At 32.2% G+C, this 19,750-nt stretch overlaps 1 protein-coding gene and 1 non-coding gene across 4 annotated transcripts; both read right to left on the reverse strand.

Annotated features, from left to right (window-relative positions):
• Positions 1 to 1,633: 1,633 nt before the first annotated feature.
• LOC104777000 (putative LRR receptor-like serine/threonine-protein kinase At1g29720) lies at positions 1,634 to 14,952 on the reverse strand. 3 transcript variants are annotated; one of them, XM_010501187.3, is made up of 25 exons: positions 14,677 to 14,952; positions 14,344 to 14,530; positions 14,168 to 14,239; positions 6,959 to 7,030; positions 6,787 to 6,858; positions 6,642 to 6,713; positions 6,442 to 6,513; positions 6,128 to 6,199; positions 5,962 to 6,033; positions 5,826 to 5,888; positions 5,654 to 5,725; positions 5,208 to 5,267; positions 5,040 to 5,108; positions 4,879 to 4,926; positions 4,746 to 4,787; positions 4,573 to 4,616; positions 4,085 to 4,476; positions 3,772 to 3,970; positions 3,649 to 3,669; positions 3,417 to 3,548; positions 3,227 to 3,345; positions 2,908 to 3,118; positions 2,572 to 2,803; positions 2,335 to 2,485; positions 1,634 to 2,239 (listed from the first exon to the last, which is right to left on the reverse strand). In XM_010501187.3, exons 1-25 carry the CDS (start codon positions 14,780 to 14,782, stop codon positions 1,862 to 1,864), a joined length of 3,030 nt encoding a protein of 1,009 aa, XP_010499489.2. In that variant the 5' UTR covers positions 14,783 to 14,952; the 3' UTR covers positions 1,634 to 1,861. The 3 variants fall into 3 exon arrangements, 2 of the variants coding, with proteins under 2 accessions (XP_010499489.2, XP_087365044.1); XR_015595510.1 differs by lacking the exons at positions 1,634 to 2,239; positions 2,335 to 2,485; positions 2,572 to 2,803; positions 2,908 to 3,118; positions 3,227 to 3,345 and having other exon boundaries at positions 3,535 to 3,669; positions 4,085 to 4,471; XM_087508918.1 differs by lacking the exons at positions 1,634 to 2,239; positions 2,335 to 2,485; positions 2,572 to 2,803; ... (3 more) ...; positions 14,344 to 14,530; positions 14,677 to 14,952 and adding an exon at positions 7,113 to 7,196 and having other exon boundaries at positions 3,420 to 3,669.
• Positions 14,953 to 18,812: 3,860 nt separating this feature from the next.
• LOC147946864 (small nucleolar RNA R71) lies at positions 18,813 to 18,919 on the reverse strand. Its single transcript, XR_015595690.1, has one exon. It is a non-coding gene; the product is annotated as a small nucleolar RNA R71 (small nucleolar RNA).
• Positions 18,920 to 19,750: the final 831 nt, after the last annotated feature.

Here is a 19,750-nt window from a genome sequence, read left to right on the forward strand (position 1 = left end):
TGGATCTCAATTTAATTTATCTGTTATAAGACAAACTTTCCAAGTATCACACGTTCGCAGCGAATCAGCGATATGAGATTCTAAACTTTAATTAGACCACAACGATAACCTTAGACTCCCTCGTGTAGAGAATATCAAAGAGTTTTAGTTATTTTCCAGTGAAAACAATGGATTCAGGAATGCATGAGCATAGATCATAACGAAGTTCAGAGGATAACGTAATCGACACGTCATAGTGAGAAGAAAAGATGATGGCTTAAACGGCAAGTCAGCACTGTACACAGTCTAAAATGGTCGACTCTATCTCAGTTTCACCTTCAAACATCTTCACAACTTCCGACATGCTTGTCCTTACTACTCATTCATGTCGGGGACGGGAGACGGGGACTTATTTTAGGAAAAAATGTGAAACCTTGTGCGAGGGGTGGGGATGAGGGTTTATGCTATGGATTCTATCGAAATTTTAAGGTTGACGAAACTATGTGATAAATCAGAAGCTTTGGGAGAAGCAGAGGTTGTTCACCAATGCATAGTTGCTCTGGTTTCTCATTCTGATGTTAACTCGCGCAATGTAATAATGGAGATGTTTCTGGTTACGGATGTGTTGATGATGCACTTATTGAAATGTGATCTAAATTTAAAGTATTTGTCGGTTTTTATTTTCTAATCAATTTGGGGGTTTCACTTTCTGTTTCAATTGTAGTTACATTTTATTTTCTATATAATCACGTAATCTCTTATTCATCTCTAATCAATTTGGGGGTTTTAATTTCTGTTTTAACTTTTAATTGCAGTTACATTTTATTTTCTATATAATCACATAGTCTCATTTATTTCTAATCAACTTGGGGGTTTTAATTGTAAGACATAATGAGTCTATGGCATTAATGAGTGAAGTTACATTTTATTTTCTATATATATAATCATGTACTCTCATTCATTTCTAATCAATTTGAGAGTTTCAATTTTTGTTTTAATTGTAAGATATAATGATTAATGGGTGCAGTTACATTTTACTTTCTATATCATATAATCATGTGGTCTCTTTCATTCCTAATCATATGAGAAAATTCAGACAATAAAATAGCATTCAACAAAAGTATTATTGTTCTCTGTTCAGAGGCCTCTGTTTTTTTTTTTTTGGAAGTATTAGAGATCTCTGTTCTACTATCTTTTTTCTAAAATTGTGGTATAAGAGGTTTCGGTCCCTTTGATCTTGATCTTATTCAGCACAACATAATCATAAGACAAAGACGATGGATTGAAATGCAAGTCATTACCAGTACACTCTAGGATTTGATAATACAAGTTCTATCTTAGTCTCTCCTTCAAGCATCTTTACAACTTCGTGAAACCTTGATCATTCTCTCTGCCTCCTTCACTCTAACTGTAACTGATCATTTCCCTACTCGAATTTTTATTCTTTTTCAATAGAAAAAATGTTTAGAAAAAAATGATATATATAGTTAATGAAGAAAATTGTTTCTGCAGGGTCACTTATGTAAAAAATAAACTCTAGATTTGCTTAAATGACCATATTCATATAGTTAATCCAATCAATGTTCCATTTTATGTCATCCGAGTCAATCCAATTTGTAATGGAAATGAGTTCGGAAGAAATGTTCAACCAAAGTGAGAACAAAGAGACTTCCATAAAAATATTTGATTTGAGTTTGACAAACATTCATAAGAGATACATACATGTGCTTTTGGACGTACATTAATTTTAGCTTATAGTACAGCTCCAGACAAATTTAGTGATATAACTATAACTTTAGGAATATAACCTCACAAGCCTCTCATAAAGTAATAAGAAAAAAGGTAACGTGCACAGCTTTTGATTTTACTGAGACGAGGATGGTTATTCTACGGTTGGAGTTTGGATCACGGATTGTGGGTATAATGGGTAGAGATCAGAAACAGAGGATTTTATTGTTGTTGTTGTTGTTTGGTCGGTCAGACCAGACGTGCTCGAGCTACCATGTGTATCAAAGTCACTCAGCTTTGACATGCTCCAGTTTTCTCCATATAAACCAGGATCTGACATAACCTTTGGTATTTCGATCTCTCCCTGGAGCATTTTAACAGCATCTGACATTGCTGGCCTCAAGGAAGGGGATGAGTTTGTGCAAATGAGAGCAACTTTGATCATTCTTATGGCTTCATCGCTGTTGAACTCACCTTCGAGCTTTGAATCTATGATCTCCATTATATCCCCTGTCTGTTGCAGCGTCAATGCCTGTGATTTGATATAACAAAAGGGGTTAAAGTTAAGTTATGGAAAAAGAAATTAATACAGAATGGCCTAAAGAGAAAGAAAAGCTCCATTGTTACCCAATTGATAAGCGAGACGTGATCAACACTTCCCTTCTGTTTCGCATTATTTTTTCCACTAACAATTTCTATTGCCACAACACCGAAGCTGTAAACGTCTGCTTTCTCTGTCAGTTGACCCCATAATGCATATTCAGGAGCCATATATCCGCTGCAGCATTAGAGAAACCAAGAATGAGGTATTTTTTAAACCATGATGCGGTTTTAGTTTTACGTTCTACTTCTATATATACTTACATGGTTCCTGCAATTTTGGTGCTAATGTGACGGTCTTCTGATTCATGGAGCCTAGCCAACCCAAAATCAGATATCTTTGCATTAAGGCCGGCATCTAGAAGCACATTAGTTGTTTTTATGTCACGGTGAACCATCTTCATCGTCGATCCTTCGTGGAGGAATGCAAGACCTCTTGCGATTCCAACACAGATTTTTTGTCTTGCTTTCCAGTCCAGTTTCAAGGAACCCTTTCCTGGAAATGGATGTTAACCAAAGTGATATTACACTACATTACATATAATAACATTGACGCTTGATTTAAAAATGTAATGAGAAACATTCATGCATTTAAATTACCAAACAAGGCAAGAGCAAGAGAGTTATTTTCCATGTACTCATACACGAGCAGCAATTGATCTTTGTCGACACAGCAACCATAAAGCTTGACAAGGTTTGGATGATTAAGACCTGAGATCATTCCTATCTCATTCACAAATTCGCGGTTTCCTTGGCATGACTTAGAAGAAAGTTGCTTGACTGCTATCATAGTTCCATCCGACAGTTCTCCCTGCAATATATAAGTTTCTCATATCAGTAACCTTCCTACTAATGCCATATTCTCTCAGGTATGTGCCTACGGTTTGAGAAGAACTTGGTCTATGATCATTTAGCATACTTTGAATACAGATCCGAAACCTCCTTCTCCGAGTTTGTTGGCTTCATCAAAATTGTTTGTTGCAGCTTGTAGTTGCCTCCAAGTAAAGCAAACCGTTTGTAGACTCTCGGCTCTCAGATCTGTGTGATCACGTTCACAACCGAAAAACATTACTAATGCTAATGCTAATACGAAATGGTTTCATATATACCTCTTTCTTTCTTTTTATTGTGTCTAATCCATCTTCTCCTAGCATATATTCCCAAAGCCAAGAGAATTGCTACAAAGGCACCCAAAACCCCCATAATTAGGAGGTAATTCATGGGATGTTTTATTTTCTCCGCTGCAAAATGAGACACAACATAAGTGTAAATATGTTTTTTTTTGTTATCCATTATAGAAAGATTTTTTTTTTTAAGTATTTTTTTGTTTTGTTTTTGGACCTCCACAACGTGGCTCCAGACCTGAAATTTTAGATGATGAATACTAAAGTAAGGTCACTGAAGCAGAGAATTGAGATTGTTAAGTAAACTGAAGTCTGACGAGCTGAGGAGAAGGCTACTTACTGTGATGACACAAGGAAATTGCAGAGATAAGGGGACCATAATTTCCTCTTTCAGGAATAAGGGTTGTCCCTTTCCCTGCCCAATAAAACCGAATCTCTAACAAATGATCCGTCACATTGACATTCATACTTTTCACAACAGGCTTCAGAGTATAGTTAGCCTCCTCTTTGATGTTAAAGTCTTTCAAAACCAATTCATCCTAACAAGTGAGATAATATAAAATAATGTGACTTCCAATTCCATGCACCTTAATTATTTTCAAATATGATTACAAAAAGTTAAATTATATATTCAGTATATGTTTGTGTTTTACCTGAACATAGACATCAAATATGCGCCTACCGACATGAGTGTATAGTTCGTTGTTTAAAAACTGAAGCTCCATAAAATGGAGTTTCACATCGTAGGCTCCATTTTCCAAGCAAAACGCATAATAAACGAGAGAGAGAGCAGATCGACGTGCAGTCTTATAAAGATCATGAGGATAATCTCCAGATAGTGTTGAAGTATTTGAAATGGAGTACACATCATCCTTACTTCCATTATCGGTAAAGTCACCTGTGTTACTGACTCCCCAGTTTCCGAAGTGCTGATTTGATGCAGAGGTGGTTTGACGACTGTTATCAGTTTGATAAGTTGTTTTACCAAAGGAGTTTGTGATAGTTACATTTTCTCCACCACAATTTATATGCAGTGATCGCTGATCTACAATCCATATAATAAGTATTACCATCAGTAGTTAAAAAACTAATGCATGTTAGAGAGATATAAATCAGAGCGGCTAGCTCAGTACAAACTTACATTTGTTGCATTGGATTGGAGCCGCCCATGGAAGAATCCCAGTTCTGTATGACAAGGCGATCAAAATAATTAGGCATCTCAAAATACTATTTAATTATTGCCATATATGAAAGTAAGATGTTGTTAAGCTTGATTTGTTATTGTAGCAAATTGGAGAAGAAGAGTGTACTTACAAATTGTTCTTCAAATATGAGCTCCGGTATTTGTTAATGTTACTGATCATTCAACAGAAAGTGAGAGCATAAACAAATAAATATATAGAAAACAGAACTATCACTTCTACCATAATTTCATGCACGTACGTACCTCTCCTGGCAGTTAGACGACCATGAGAAATTGTTATAAGAGAGATCGCTGTGAAGATTCACCAAACATAGAAAAACCGACAAGAAGATATATTAGTTGACATGCATGGCAGAAAAATAATCAAGCTATACATACAAAACAAGTTAAGGCCTGGAACGTACATATAAGATTTGCTGTTGCTCAAAGCACCAGATTCAATGTTTCCAGAAAGCAAATTGCCAGTCAAATAGCTAAAAGAACATGTTAAACGGTAAATAAATTATACAGAGTAGTTCTGTTGTACGTGTTCACATTAAAAGGCTTCGAAAGACAAAGATTATAGCACTTACGTCTTTTTTGGAAGGTTTTGTAGTTGAATTTCACCAGTCAATTTGTTAAACGATAAATCACTGCAGCAAACCACGTATTACGTATATAATAATAATAAATGAATTTGCTTATTTATAGTTTTTGCAAACATTCATAAATATATTTTTCTCATACTTGCCTATCTCTAACAACAAGTTATCTTTCTCTATCGATGCCACATACAAAAAGTACAAAACTCATAAAATAGGGGCCCAAACCAATGTTTTATGTACACACTACACAGTACACTATACACACTTCTCAGTTCTCACCGAAATAAAACGTACACTATACACACTTAGTCCTACGCAAAACTACTCCGCAAGTAAACTTAAACAAGCTTTTTTTTTTTATTAAAAAAAAAAGCTAGTTTGGATATATGTTTCAAAGTTACAAACACTTTTAAAATGTAATCAAGGAAACTTACAGAGTCTTTAGAGTTGTCATATCCCATATGTAAGGAGGAATTGGACCAGACAAATTCACATTCCTCAAAATCCTGTAACAACCGGAGGAGTTTAAGTTTAACATCCTCGCTCAGATGAAATCAAGCCTCAAGACGAGACACATAAAGCTTCATAGGTAAAAAAAAAACATACAGATGTTTGAGTTTGTTAGGTAGTTTTGGAAACGAGTTTATCCCAGTCGTATCACTAATGCTCCTGCATATTGCTCGAAACGTCAGTATAATTTCAATGTTAGTTTTGGTAATCTATATTGAAAATAGTTCATTACAGTTCAGTAAGATTTTCTAGGCGGGCCACTGCATCAGGAACAGGTCCTTTCAGTCCACATGCGTATATATCTCTGTAAATCATAACCGACAACACATGTTAGAATGACACAGAAACACAAACTATATAGGAGATTAATTAGAAATAGTGATGATGGACAATCTTACAGCCTTTGAAGACGAGACCAGTTGCCGATATATTCTGGGATGGTGCCAGTAAAGTTATTGTCAGATATCCTACTGCATAATGAAAACAAACAGAACTAGTTTAGAGCTTTGTTAAACTTATCTTCTGGACTATCTCTTCACATCCTTAAGTACCATACCTACAGTGAGGAACACTCTCAAAGCAAAAATCCTAATCAACATGTATTCATGTGTTAATCATCTTCAAGTCTAATTATTTAAGAAGAGCATTTCCATTTAAAAAGGCAAAAAGCCTTTTGAAAACTGTTTCATAGCGAAGTAGAGCAACAACTTACAATTTCTCAAGGTTGACTAGTTTAGCGAAAGAGGTAGGAAGGCTTCCAGTAAATTGATTGGACGCAAGTTCCCTGCAAAACACGGTTTCACAAAAAGGATCAAAACTGTATTTTTCCCAAAAAAAAAAAAAAACAAAAAAAGACTATATATATATATTCTGCTTTTTTCACAAATGGTTAAGATGCATAAGGGATCTTACAATGTTATTAGGTTGGTCAAATTACCAAGCTCATCAGGAATCGTACCAGAGAAATTGTTGGCTTCAACCGCTCTGAAATTTTTACTCTAATGTGTTAGATGTAATTAAAAGGCACCATACAGATGAGGAACTATTAGAGACGTACAAAAACGTCAGATTCTTGAGATTTTGCAACTCAGGTGGTAACTTTCCAGACAACTGATTAGCGGCGAGCGAGCTGGGAGAAAATAAAAAAAAATCAAAATCAAAATACGTACAGGCATGCAAAACATGAAGATAAAGAAACATCGGGAAGAAAGAAGAGAGAAGGAGCTAACATTTTCGTAAGGTATGGCATTGAACCCCACTCCATCGGGATTGTGCCCGAAAGGTAGTTTCGGGCCAAGCCTCTGCAAACAAGAACAAAAACGAGTTAGAATATTTGCCCATCACTCTCGTTGATCACAATTCTCTGGCTATAGTGCTACGTACAGGTTCTCTGTATCTCTCCATTTATATTTGGAGTAAAGTATTGGAGTATTTATGAAGCCTAAAATGTTTGTAGTTGTTTTTTTTGATTTATTTTCTTCAAATGTGTAACTATTTAATTTATAAGAGAAATTGTGAAGTTTTTTTTTCCTTTCTATTAGATCAACGTGAAACAAAAAAAGATTAACTACTATCTCAATTTTACATGCATATCACAATTTTACCTATTTTGTCCATTAGTTTTAAAATACATTCAAAGATTTTTGGTCCGTAACTATTGATTATCAAATTCATGAAGGCATAAATTGTGATTGTTTTTAGGGGCATTTTCAAAAATACCCCATTTTCTATGTTTTTTTAAAAAAATACCCTTCCATGTTTACCTTTTTTAAGACTACCCCTCTTTAGGTACAAAATGAACAAATTACCTTTTCTTTGAATGACAACAAGAATGTACAGTCACCAAAATCAAAAAAATTTCCAGCCAAAAATGAAAAATTTTCCTGCCAAAAATAAAAATTTTCCCGCCAAAAAAAAAAATTTCCCGCCAAAATCGAAAAATTGTCCCGCCAAATTTTTTGAAATTTATACATTTTAAAAACCTTTTAAACGCTTTTAAAAAACTTGTAAAATCATTTACAAGGTGTTTAAAAACCTTATAAAAACCTTGTAAAATTGTTTACAAGATGCTTAAAAACCTTTTAAAAGCGTTTAAAAGGTGTTTAAAAAGACCTTTTAAAATTCTTTTAAAAGCGTTTAAAAGGTGTTTAAAAAGAGCTTTTAAAATTCTTTTAAAATTTTTGTAAAAGCGTTTATAAAGCTTTTATAAGGTCACCTCCATCAATGCATCTTATAAGTTTCTTATAAGTTTGCTAATAATAAAACAGAATAAAAATAATGAAAACAACTTACTTTTACTAAGCATCGATCGTTAGATAAGATGTTTTAGATTCATTTAGAAACCCGTGTGTGTCAAATTTTGATTGAAAAGATTTTTTTTTATTCTCTCTGTTGTCCTCTCTCTTTCGTCTCTGCATTGATCGATGGCAAAAGCTTTGGAGAAGAAGCGAAGAATTGAGAGGTGAAATAATCGAAAAAGCTGGGTAATGATTTCTTTGATTTCACTTCTAGATCTACATGAATTAGAGTTTTATGGATGTGAGAAGAAATTAGGGTTCTACAAATTGGAATTGATGCTAGCGAAATTATGATGATAGTTGTTTGGGAATTTGAAATTGATCTGTTTGTTTGAATACTTTGCATTGAATACTTTGTTTGATGATAAGAAACCTTGTTTTTGATTTAGAATAAGAATCTGATTCTTTTGTAAGTGTTTGATGAATGTTAATATATGTGTGTGGTGATGTGAAATCAATACTTAGTTGTGGTCTCCTCCGTTCTTGTGTATATCCTTTACCACGTTGGTTCAGGCTCAATGTCAAGAACTATTGCTACTACTAGTGAGCGTTCGTTTAGCAATTATGCAGCTCAAGTTGATCAGACCAAAGACAATCTTGTTTGTGACATATTGATTGATTATTTTGGTTCTCACTTATTGTCAAAGTCTGAGATTGTTAGGTTATCAATACTTGATGCTTGAAAGTGTGTTAATATAATCCTAGTATTTGTATCTCATTTGCCATCTCCTGCTGCTGATTTTCTACATGATGTGAATAGGCTCAATTCTCCCAATTCATTTGAGCTATCTATGATTGAATACAAGTGCATTGGAGCTTAGGTAAAGAACAAGAAAAAACAGAATCAGGCAAACAAATCTCTTTTAATCAAGAACAAGAAATTTTAATTAAGAACTCCAAATATAACAACCTGACCCATGAAATAATAAAGTTTTTTAATAAGTTCTTAATTTCACTTTTTTCTAATATTAAGAATAAAATATGTTTTAACAAACTTTGGTTAAATCCTTTGATGGAGAAGCCCTAAGGCTTCTACCTTATAAAACCTTGTAATTTTTTTTTGGCGAGAAATTTTTTTGAATTTTGTTTTGGCGGGAAAATATGTCAGAAATTCTTTTGACGGGAAAATTTTGTTTTTCTTTTTATTGAATTTTTTTTTCGTCTAAGGGTAAAAAAGTCATTAAAAATTAAAGGAGGGCAAAAATTAAAATGACCAAAAAATGGGGTATTTTTGAAAAGGGGTATATCAAAAAGGGTATTTTTAACAAATTCTCTTGTTTTTATACGAAATTTTAATGAATATATAAATCGTTTTAATAATTTCATATAATTGAAATGTTATCTTATTATATAAAGTTGGATTTGAAAGTTAGCCATTAACAAGATTTTGAAATGTGTAAAAGTTAATTTTTAATAAGAGAGATTTGAATTTTTAACAAAGTACAAAATATTTTGTTTTAAACAATATTAATAATGTAAAAAGATAATTATCAAAAAATTACAAAAACTAAAAGTTAAAAAAAAAATTATAAGAAGATTATATATATATATATATATATATTTCATAAAATTCAAAATTATAACATTATTTACTTATTTTTAATTCTAAGTTATTAATTCTACAAAAACAATAGAAAATGGATTACGGAAAATATACAGTTAACTATTAATTCTAAATTTTGTAAATACTCACTTCTATATAAACATAGATCATCTCATATTTTTCATCTAACAAAATAATCTATTCAAAAACACTGCTTTCGACTTTGTTTTATTGGTAAAAAAAATTTAATGGGTCCAAAATTGAGTATATTGAGATGTAAAATAATAGTTTTTACAAAAACATAATGCTTTGATAAAATAGGCTAATCAAATACAACCTTACCAAAAACATAGATAGATAGATTGGAAATACATAAATCGTTGTTGAAAGATCCATAGGAGCTCGGAGACTGTGACACCCTTGTTTGCAAAAAGGTTTAAAAGAATTGATTTGACAACCTATGTCACCAAAGTGCACTTATATTTTCAGTCTAGGGTGCTAAGAGAACTCCAGAGTTAAGCGTGCTTGAGTTGGAGTAGTTTCAGGATGGGTGACCTTCTCGGAAGTGATTGTAGGAACTGTAAGAGTGATGACAAAACACATGAAAAGATCATGTGGTGATTTGTAGGGTCGCTAAAGTATTTAAAGACACCCAGATGTAACAAACTGCCCGTCGGATATGGATAGGCCCATAGGTCGGAAGTGGACGTGGGGCCCAGTAAAGAAGGTGGCTGTCAGGGCGTTACAGAGACAGAGGCTACATCATAGTATGTCAAAGAAGCTTCCACGAAAGAAATTTATCATTAGTTACTATCAAAATATTTTTTGTGATGTTAGAATAGGGTCTTTAGTTTCTTTGGTTGTTGGAGCAAACCATTTTGAGATAGCTAAAATACGTGTACATGTTCTCTCCACATAGGAGGAGTGTAGAGCCGAGGTTCTCTCTATCGTGGAGGAGGTTTGACGCAAGGTTATCTTTCCAAGAAAAGAAGGTAGAGGAGGTTGGACGCATGGTTATCTCCCCAAGGGAGGAAGACAGAGGCAAGGTTCTCTCCATGGTAGCTGAGGTTGGACACAATGTTCTCTCCATAAGGGAGGGAGGAGGGCGGAGCCGAAGTTCTCTACATGGTTGGTCATACACTATTGTGACGATACATCCTTGATTAGTATACTATGTAATATATTTTTTAATTGAAATATTTTTTGAGCTAACAATTTTTGTAATTAAAAAACCTATACAAAAGTGTAAGTAAAGAGATATATAATAGTTAGCTTAATGTATTCATATAGACATTTTTAGGTGGTGGTAAAGAATATATTTGTAACATACAATATATTTAGGTGTAAAAAATACACTTTAATGGTAATATACATCAAATATTTGTAAATGGATATAAATCAGTGTATTATAGCAAAAAAATTATAAATAACATATAACAAATTTTAACATATTTTTGTTAAATTTAATTTTATTTACAAAATTTTAAACTCGCACATCGGGCAGGTCCTTATCTAGTATTATATAAAGTTGAGTTTTCAAAGTTAGTCATTAACATGATCATTCACGTGTCAAATATACTGATGATATGTTGACATGTGTCAAAAAATTATTATTTTTCAAACCAGCTAATTAAGATAATAACATAAAAAATTATTATTTTTTCAAAACAGCTAATTAAGATAATGACATTAAATCTACATAAAATTTACCTTTTTGTATGTATAAAAAAATTTCCTAAATCAAAAACAAAAATTAACAGAACTAATATATTTTCCATTGTAGGCGAATTATATTATATGAATGTTCTCAATTAGATTTTGACATTTATTAACAAAAAAATAATTCATTAAGCATGTATATTATTATTAATCAAGAAATAGTGAATAACAAATCTAAAAAAAATAACAAAAATTATGTCAAAAGAATTATTATTTTTGAAATGTAATAAAACAGCTAATTAAGTAAATAACATTATATCTACAGAAAATTTAGATGTTTTTATGAAAAGTTTTAAGCTTTGATTTTAATTTCTGATATAATTTTGCCGATCTATTTTGGGTCTTTTATTCGTGCAGGTTCTTTAATGGAAGCTATCAGATGAAATGAAATGGAAGTTATCGGATGCAATGAAATGGAATCAAAGTATATAAAGCCCGCTAAATTAATCGAGGATGGATACACTGATGGAGGTTCCAAAAGTAATTCTACAGTTAGTAGCGTTATAAGTTTCGAAGATTAGTCGGTGGTTGATGTATTTGGTCAAAATCTAGAGTTTTCTCTTCTGGATAATGTCAATGATTCCGGTACTGAAACAAGAGCTGTTTGACCGAGTAATTGAGAAGCGATTTTGTAATTTGGGAATTGGAACGGTAAACCGTTTTAAAATTGGTTTCATACCTGATTTATGTGTGTTTTCTATCGAATTTGGTTCGTAAACCATTTAAATCCAGGTATATAGAGAAATATATGAGAAATCATGATTCGAGTAGAAATAAGTTGAGAACTTACGATTCGAGAATATCTGAGGTGAGGTCATAGTTCTAAGTAGTTTTGGTACAATGCGATACTTCTGATGAGTAAATAAGACATCTATCCTTAATAAGGCATCTATCCTATACAGATCAATTGGTGACAGTTTGTCCTGTGGAAAAGTTGTTAAAGGGTGGGGACCAGAGTTCGAGAAACGCCTGGCGCACCAATAACCTACTGGTAGATTTGGATGTCCAAAGTGAGGGGTTATGATCGATGCCCTACAAGGCCAGCTTAGGGCTTATGGGGGCAAGCTAGCGAGGGGCTAGTGGGGTCCACGAGACGGGTTGTCACACTATCGAATTTGGTTCATAAACCGTTAAATCCAGGTATATAGAGAAATATATGAAAACTTTTGATTCAGGTAGAAAGAAGTTGAGAACTTATGATTCGAGAATATTTGAGATGAGATCATAGTTTATGTAGTTTTGGTACAATGCGATACTTCTGAGGAGTAAATAAAGCATCGATCCTTAACGTGATTATGACATATATCATGTTTTGGATTGTTTATAAAGTTTCTATCCTGTATATCAGAATTATCTAATGCTTTATATATATCATCATGAAACTAAAGTAAGCTTTAGCTTTTTTAAAGCAATCTTTAGCTTTTTTAATCTAATTTAGCTTTAGCTTTTTATTTAGAATATAATATAGCTTTAGCTTTTTTAAAGTAAGCTTTACACTATTGTAATGATGAGTACTTGTAATCACAATTTACTGGTAATCGGTTACTCATAATTATACAAACTAAAAACCTGTTAAGGAAAAAACCAACGTAAAAAACAATTAAGAGCTTGATTAAAAATGGAAAAAAACAAATACCCTCAAATCTATACTAAATACTAAATAAAAGTAGGAGTTAAGCTCCTTAAGGCATCCATCTAGGATTTTAAACAACCAACAAAGATTCGACATGTCACTGATTTACATTTTGTAAATTTCTAGAATTTTCTATATTAAGATTTTTAAAGCGACCAATCGAAATCAGACATCTCAATATTTAACATTTTTGAAATTAGTAAAATTTCTATATTAAAATTCTTATAAATAATTGTATGCACAACATCCCACATCAGCTAGAAATTTTGTGGAAAATGACTTAGAACCATTATAAATAAGTATAATATAATTCCAACTATGAATGAGCCGGATGCTTGATTTATCAGGCGTCCAAATTTAAAATTTTTAAAAGTTTAAAATATTGTAATTAACAAAAATTTTAAAAGTTCAAAAATATGATAAATATTTAAACATTATAGAATATTTAAAAATATTATAAATTATAAATATTTATACTCTATCAAAAGTTTAAGTGTCATTAATATTTTACTCTAAAAAATTAAAATGTTATAAATATTTAAATTACATCTAAATTTTAAATATAACATAATATTTAAACTCTATAAGAAAAATAAAAAATTTAAGTATTATTAAATATTATATTTTATAAAAATTGTGTATTTGAAATAAAAGTTTTTCCTTAATAGTAACTTAAAGTTTTCTATAAGATAATATTTCATAACTCTCATCAATTATATATAATTTTCACTAAAATATATAAAATAAACCTACGCGTAGCCTGGGTTCAAAACCTAGTAATACTAAAACAAGTTTTGTAGGAAATTATAACACACCCCTGGTCCAACAAACTTTCAAAAATAGCATTAATTGACACAATTACATTATTTTAAAAAAAAAACTAAAAAAAAAAGTATTTAGATTTGGATTGAATATTTTACATTTAGGGGTATAATTTTTAAGAGATAGGGTTTAGCCTTTAAGGTTTAATTTCAAAACTTTAAACTTAAAACATGATGCTATGTTTAGAACTTTAAAGATGGTACGATAAATTTGGAACAAAACTTTTTTTTTTGTGTTATTTATGAGTTTTACCCAAACAAAAAAACAAGTCATGTATAAATTTCATATATTTTTTTTCGAAAATTGACAAAAACCATTAAAATTTAGGTTCCCTATTTTTGTAGGAAAATCAATTTTCTCCTAACATACAAATATGTCTTGCAAAATAGGAAAACATCCATTAATCATATAAATCCAAACTTACATTGTCCGGAGATATTGAAGCTTGACCAACTGAGGCGGAAGTTTCCCACGAAGACTCATAGTTCTGAGAGTTCTGTATTTGTTTAATAATGCAGCAAAAAAAAGTAAATGAAAATTAATAAGATATAAAAAGAAAAAGATCAAACGAAGAGAATACAGAAGAATTATAATACTCACAATTCTGTAATATGACATGTGGCGTTTTTGTTGAAGCTACAATCACAAACAATGGTGTTGTTCATCCCCGAAACAGACTCAATTTCTGGTATGGTCATCAGTTTTCCTTTAGGACAAGGGTATCCATTGCTTAGGTTCAATCGTCTCGTGATTCCAAGTGTAGTAACTATCTCCTTTAGCGCATTCACTGCATTAATATATATATATATATATATATATATATAATAGTAAAAAAATAAAACATGGAGATTGTATATAAAAATATATATATACGGATTATTATTATGTCTGTGTTTTGTAAGAATTTTCCAAAATGGGAGATTCTTCTCATACATTCGTCTGGATCAAGAGCTGGTGAAGAGGCCGCTGTTGTTATATTTGGAAGAGAACTTGTGATGATGGTGAAGAGCAGAAGAAAACTCGAGAAAACGATCCACATATTGATAGAAATTATGTATATAGTGATTTTTTTTGTGTGTGTAATGTGCTTGGTGGTTAACCACAATGTTAACAAGCGATAGAGAAGTTACTTATATAACATGCATGAGGAAATGTTGTTGATATTTTATTTTATTTTGTGTGGTCTCCTCGTCGCCTCGTCCGTGACTAGATAGTAAAGATATGGATATATTACTGTATATATTGGCGAAAATAATTGTTGACGTCAAGTTGTAGGGGTGAATAATTGATGTTTTATCACTTTATGTGTCCTGATGTTTTTGGTCTTGAACTCAAGTTTCCGGTTTACTAAAATCTTATACTGAAACCTTTGAAAATTTTCATTTGATTAATTAGCATCTTACTAAATCGAACCTCCAACGGTGATATATGTTATCTTGTTTTAGATATTTTAGAACTTCTCTAAGAAACCCTTCTTCTCTTTTCTTTCTCTTTTATTGGTCAATTTTCTTTTATAAATAAAATATTTAATATTTTAATTTTAATAAACTCAAATGAGTCTCTTATTGTTGGAGGTGGTCTAAAACTTGTTTTCGGAAGAAATACTTAGTTATGATCTATGCATTGTGAAGGTGTTAACGAGAGATTATTGCATTGTGAAGCTATGTGTAGAGAATTTATGTACAGAGTACATGGAATCACAAATTTCACGGAACACTATGAGAGTGCCACAAATTAACACCTGTTTTTTTGTGTATTTGTTTAGTCACAGTATTACCATCAACAGGAGACTTATAATCGGTGGCATATAATATAAATCTTACCAATGATTTTTATGTTTAAACCTTTAAGGTCTTCTTGGTCGTCGTCGCTCGGCTACAAAAGTAATTATACATATATGACCAAAAGTTATAATGGTGATGTGAACGCTTGATAAATTTTCATGTCTCCTTGCGCCTTTTCTCCCGTACGTGGTAAATTCTGTAAGCCGTGCGGGAAACAAAAAAAAACTGGTATATTCGTTTTTTATATATACTAAACATTTTCAATACATATTCAATCTCTATTACAAGGTATAACGCGATTTGGTGAAATCAATTCTGATGGAAAATGTTGCAGAAATGAACTGTTCACCAATTTCTTTTTTTTTGACAACATTACAAATTATACGCATGAATTGGGTTCAAACCCGGAATTGGTGAAAAGACAATAAAGGTGAATACCAGTGGCTTACTTACTTTTTTCTCGAACTGTTAACCACTGGAATAGAAACACTTGTCTAGGATAATATTATTTTACATATCATAAATTTTTTTTTAATTTGATAGGTCCAACATTGTACTATTATGGTGTTAATAAAATAATAAAATGATGATTTATCTTTTTTTATTAGTACTGAATTAATGATATTTTCAATTCTTATTAATGTCCATCCAAACCCGTCATGCCATATAACTTTGTCTCGTGATATTTTAAACTTTATAAATTTAAATACTTATACTATTATTAATATTTCAAAAATTTCTATAATATTATATCTGATATAATTAAAAAATTCCAAGTAAATTTAACTGATACAAATTTTTAAATTTGGATGTTTGTTAAGTTAAGCTTCGTAATTTTATTTATAATATGACCATGAATCTACAACTTTTAGGCCATATGAGACATTAGACACATTTTTCTTTCATTAATTGAATAATATATGTCCTTTCTAACAAACATTAGAATCCCAACATATGCATTATATAGTATATGATGATTTTTATTAATTTGATGTATTATCTGATAATTCAAAGAAATAAAAAATTCATTGATATGATATTTTTTCAACTTATAGAGGCATTTTCCTCTACTCGAATATGTTTTCAACTTATAGAGACATCTTTTTCTAAATCATTTATATTGGCAGTAAGTTTTTAGACTTGGTTAAAATGACCATCAAGTTACTCGTTCGTGTCCTTGGATACCATCCAAGTCAATATCATGGAGAGAAATTGATGAAAATAAGTTCAGAAAAGTGTTACCCCAAATTAAGAGAATTTGATTCAGCGAGCAGTAGCGAGCTTCATAAAAAGGTATGATTCAAGTCTGACAAACATTCATATAGATGTTAACGATGATAATAATAAGGTTTCAAACAACTTTAATGATATAACTTCACAAACCATTTTTCTTCAATAAAGGGTTAGGTAATTGATGTCTTTATCTTTGATAGGGTTTTAACCATAGCTTTTTCACTTGTTTTGAGATTTTTTTTTTAATTGAGTTAAAGTATGCTTTTAGAATATTTTTTTTGTCATTTATGAGGCTTTACAGGTTTTAGATTGCTCTGGAAGTAAACTAAACGTTTTGGGATGAAAACATGCATTTGGAGCTAATATGGTGAAGACTGATCAGTCTAGCAAGCAGATGGAGCAGACGCAGAAGAAGCACCCATGATCGACCGGTCCTCACTTGGGGTCAACCGGTCCCGTACCCAAAGCAACTTTTAATTTATTGTTTTAAACTGACTTTTAGGGTTTTATTTTAGTATTTAAGTTAGAGACATAAGTTTTATTCTACGCAGATTTTGAGCACTTGTAAGCTTGAGGAGATTTATTCCTACTCTTGATCTTGATTTGGAGAAGAATTCTGAACTTTTTTTAATCTATATTTTTGCAAATCAGTTATGCTTTCTTCATCATTGATTTGTTGTTCTTGTTTCTTCATGTCTGAGTAGTTTTTCAGTTGGGTTCAAGGTTTTAAAATGGACTTATGATCAGCTAACATATGTGTGTTAGATTTGGGATTGATCTATTTTGTTCTTCATCTATTTTTGTTCTTACCGCTGAAACTAGACTAGCTACCTAGTTTTTGATCTTAGGTTTAATTCATCGGGACACCAAAAGTGTTGTTGAGTTGCTTGAAAAGAATATAGGTGAGCAAGTTGACCCTTAGCCAACGAGAGTTGAAGCTAAGACACTTTGTGAATAAATCAAACTTGAACTTGTTAAGGCTTGCTTGGTTTGCTAGATTCAAGCGAGAGTTTAGGGTCTAGTTAATTCATTGCTTAGATAGTTAACGCTGCGAGAGGAGTTAGCTTTACAACCGTGATTTGAGTTCGAGAACGGTGTTTAATGCATCCCTATCTAATTATCCAAATTTTTGATCATATTTCCTGATGATTCTCTACGCCCTATGTTTCTCTATTGAAATAAACCACTTGTTTACTTTTTGTTTTTGATAGTTATTTTCATTAGAAAACTTTTTCATTTTCTTAGCTAAATTTAATTTTCATATTGTTATTGCTTGGTCTCTGAGAATTCGATCCTAAAGTGTTACAATGATACCAATTTGGAGTAAACATTAGGTTATTAATTGATCTTTGATCAATTTGGCGCCGTTTCCGGGGACCAAAACGATTGTCTTTGAGATTTTAGATTTAAGTTTAGTCTAAGATTTCTTTTATTTTAATTTACTAATTAGTTCTTGTGTTCTTTCTCTTGTGTTTCAGGTGCATGCAAACAAGAAGTCAAAAGCCTATTGATTTACATATATTGCGTAATGAAGAGATAGCACGAGAAAACAAAAAAAGCAAAAGTTGAGCTTGATAAGATGGCAGATGGACATAATACAGATGGTCGTCAGCATAACCCTCAAGAGGTTTTTGTTCCCCCTCCCCATGTTCACAAAGACAGGCTCCACAAGGACAGGTTCCACAAGAGTGGAACGCGGATGAAGGTACTCACAACAGGGTTTTGGCGAATCGATCTGCGATTCAACCTCCTGCTCCAGCGAGACAAGATTACGAGATTAAGCATAGTCTCATTAATATGGTTCAGAATCGAGTGTTTAATGGATTACCCTTAGAGAGCCCTCTGGACCATATTGAAGCCTTTGAGAGGTTGACCAGTACGACATGGTCTAATGGAATTTTGTATGACTATCTCATGATGACTTTGTTCCAATTCTCTTTAGGAGAAAAATCTTTGAGATGGCTAAATCTCTTGGATCCAGGATCACTCACCACTTGGGAGCAGTGTATATCAGCTTTTGCAAATCATTTTTACACTAAGTCTCTGTCAGCCAAGCTACGAAGCAAGATCACCACCTTCTTAGAAGGTAGTATGGACTCTTTTTGTTAAGCATGGGAAAGATTTAAGGAGTATTTGAGGGACTATCCTCATCACGGCTACACACAAGAAAACTTAATGAAAACATGGTTTGCTAGATCCAAACGATGGTTTACGGTCTAGTTAATTTGTTGCATAGATAGCTAACGCAGCAGAAGTAGGTTAGTTTTACAGCAGTGATTTGAGTTCTAAAACGATGTCTAATGCATCCCCATCTAACTACCTTAGTCCGAGATTATATTCCCCATAGATTCCATGCGCTCAATATTTCCTTTTTTTGATTTAGAAACAACTTATTTACTTTCCGTTTTTAATTATTACTTGTTCCTCAAACTTCTTTTTTTGCTTTAGCTATATTCGTTCTTCATAGTTTCAAAGTGCAGTAGTTTGGTCTTTGTGGATTCGATCCTGAAGTGTTACAACGACACCCCTAGATCGTGGTTGAGTGCACATTAGGTTTTAATTGACCTTTGATCATCCAAGAACGAGAGTATGAGAAGCTGAAATTATTGGTAGGAGAGCATCATGTTAGGCTTCCTTTCATCGAAGCATTTAGAATGGACCCATCGCTTCAGAAATACATGAAAGAGATCCTCACTAACAATCTCAGTTTGGAATAAGGAGTGATGTATCTCACGCATGTACGTAGTGTGATACTTGAAAACCATATGCCAGAAAAATGTGGAGATCTAGGTCATTTACGCAGCCCTGCATAATTAGAGATTTTAAGTTCAGCAATTTTCTCTGCGATCTTGGTGCTAGTCTAAGTTAGATGCCATTAATTGTTGCTACGTGACTTGTACTGTACACATTTAAACTGACACATGTTAGTTTGGTTTTAGATGATCGCTCTACTCGACGTCCAGAAGGATAATTAGAGAATCTACCAGTTC

Source organism: Camelina sativa, chromosome 3 (genome assembly GCF_030686135.1).
Source record: "Camelina sativa cultivar CO46 ecotype springtype chromosome 3, ASM3068613v1".
Taxonomy (NCBI): domain Eukaryota; kingdom Viridiplantae; phylum Streptophyta; class Magnoliopsida; order Brassicales; family Brassicaceae; genus Camelina; species Camelina sativa.

What these genes read in the sequence shown, in the direction of transcription:
- LOC104777000 (XM_010501187.3), bottom strand. Translation starts at nt 14,782, where the DNA reads ATGTGGATCGTTTTCTCGAGTTTTCTTCTGCTCTTCACCATCATCACA. An exon ending in TTGACCAACCTAATAACATT is followed by an intron (nt 6,514 to 6,641) that starts GTAAGATCCCTT and finishes CGTGTTTTGCAG; the next exon opens with GGAACTTGCGTCCAATCAAT. An exon ending in TCATATTTGAAGAACAATTT is followed by an intron (nt 4,617 to 4,745) that starts GTAAGTACACTC and finishes CTTGTCATACAG; the next exon opens with AACTGGGATTCTTCCATGGG.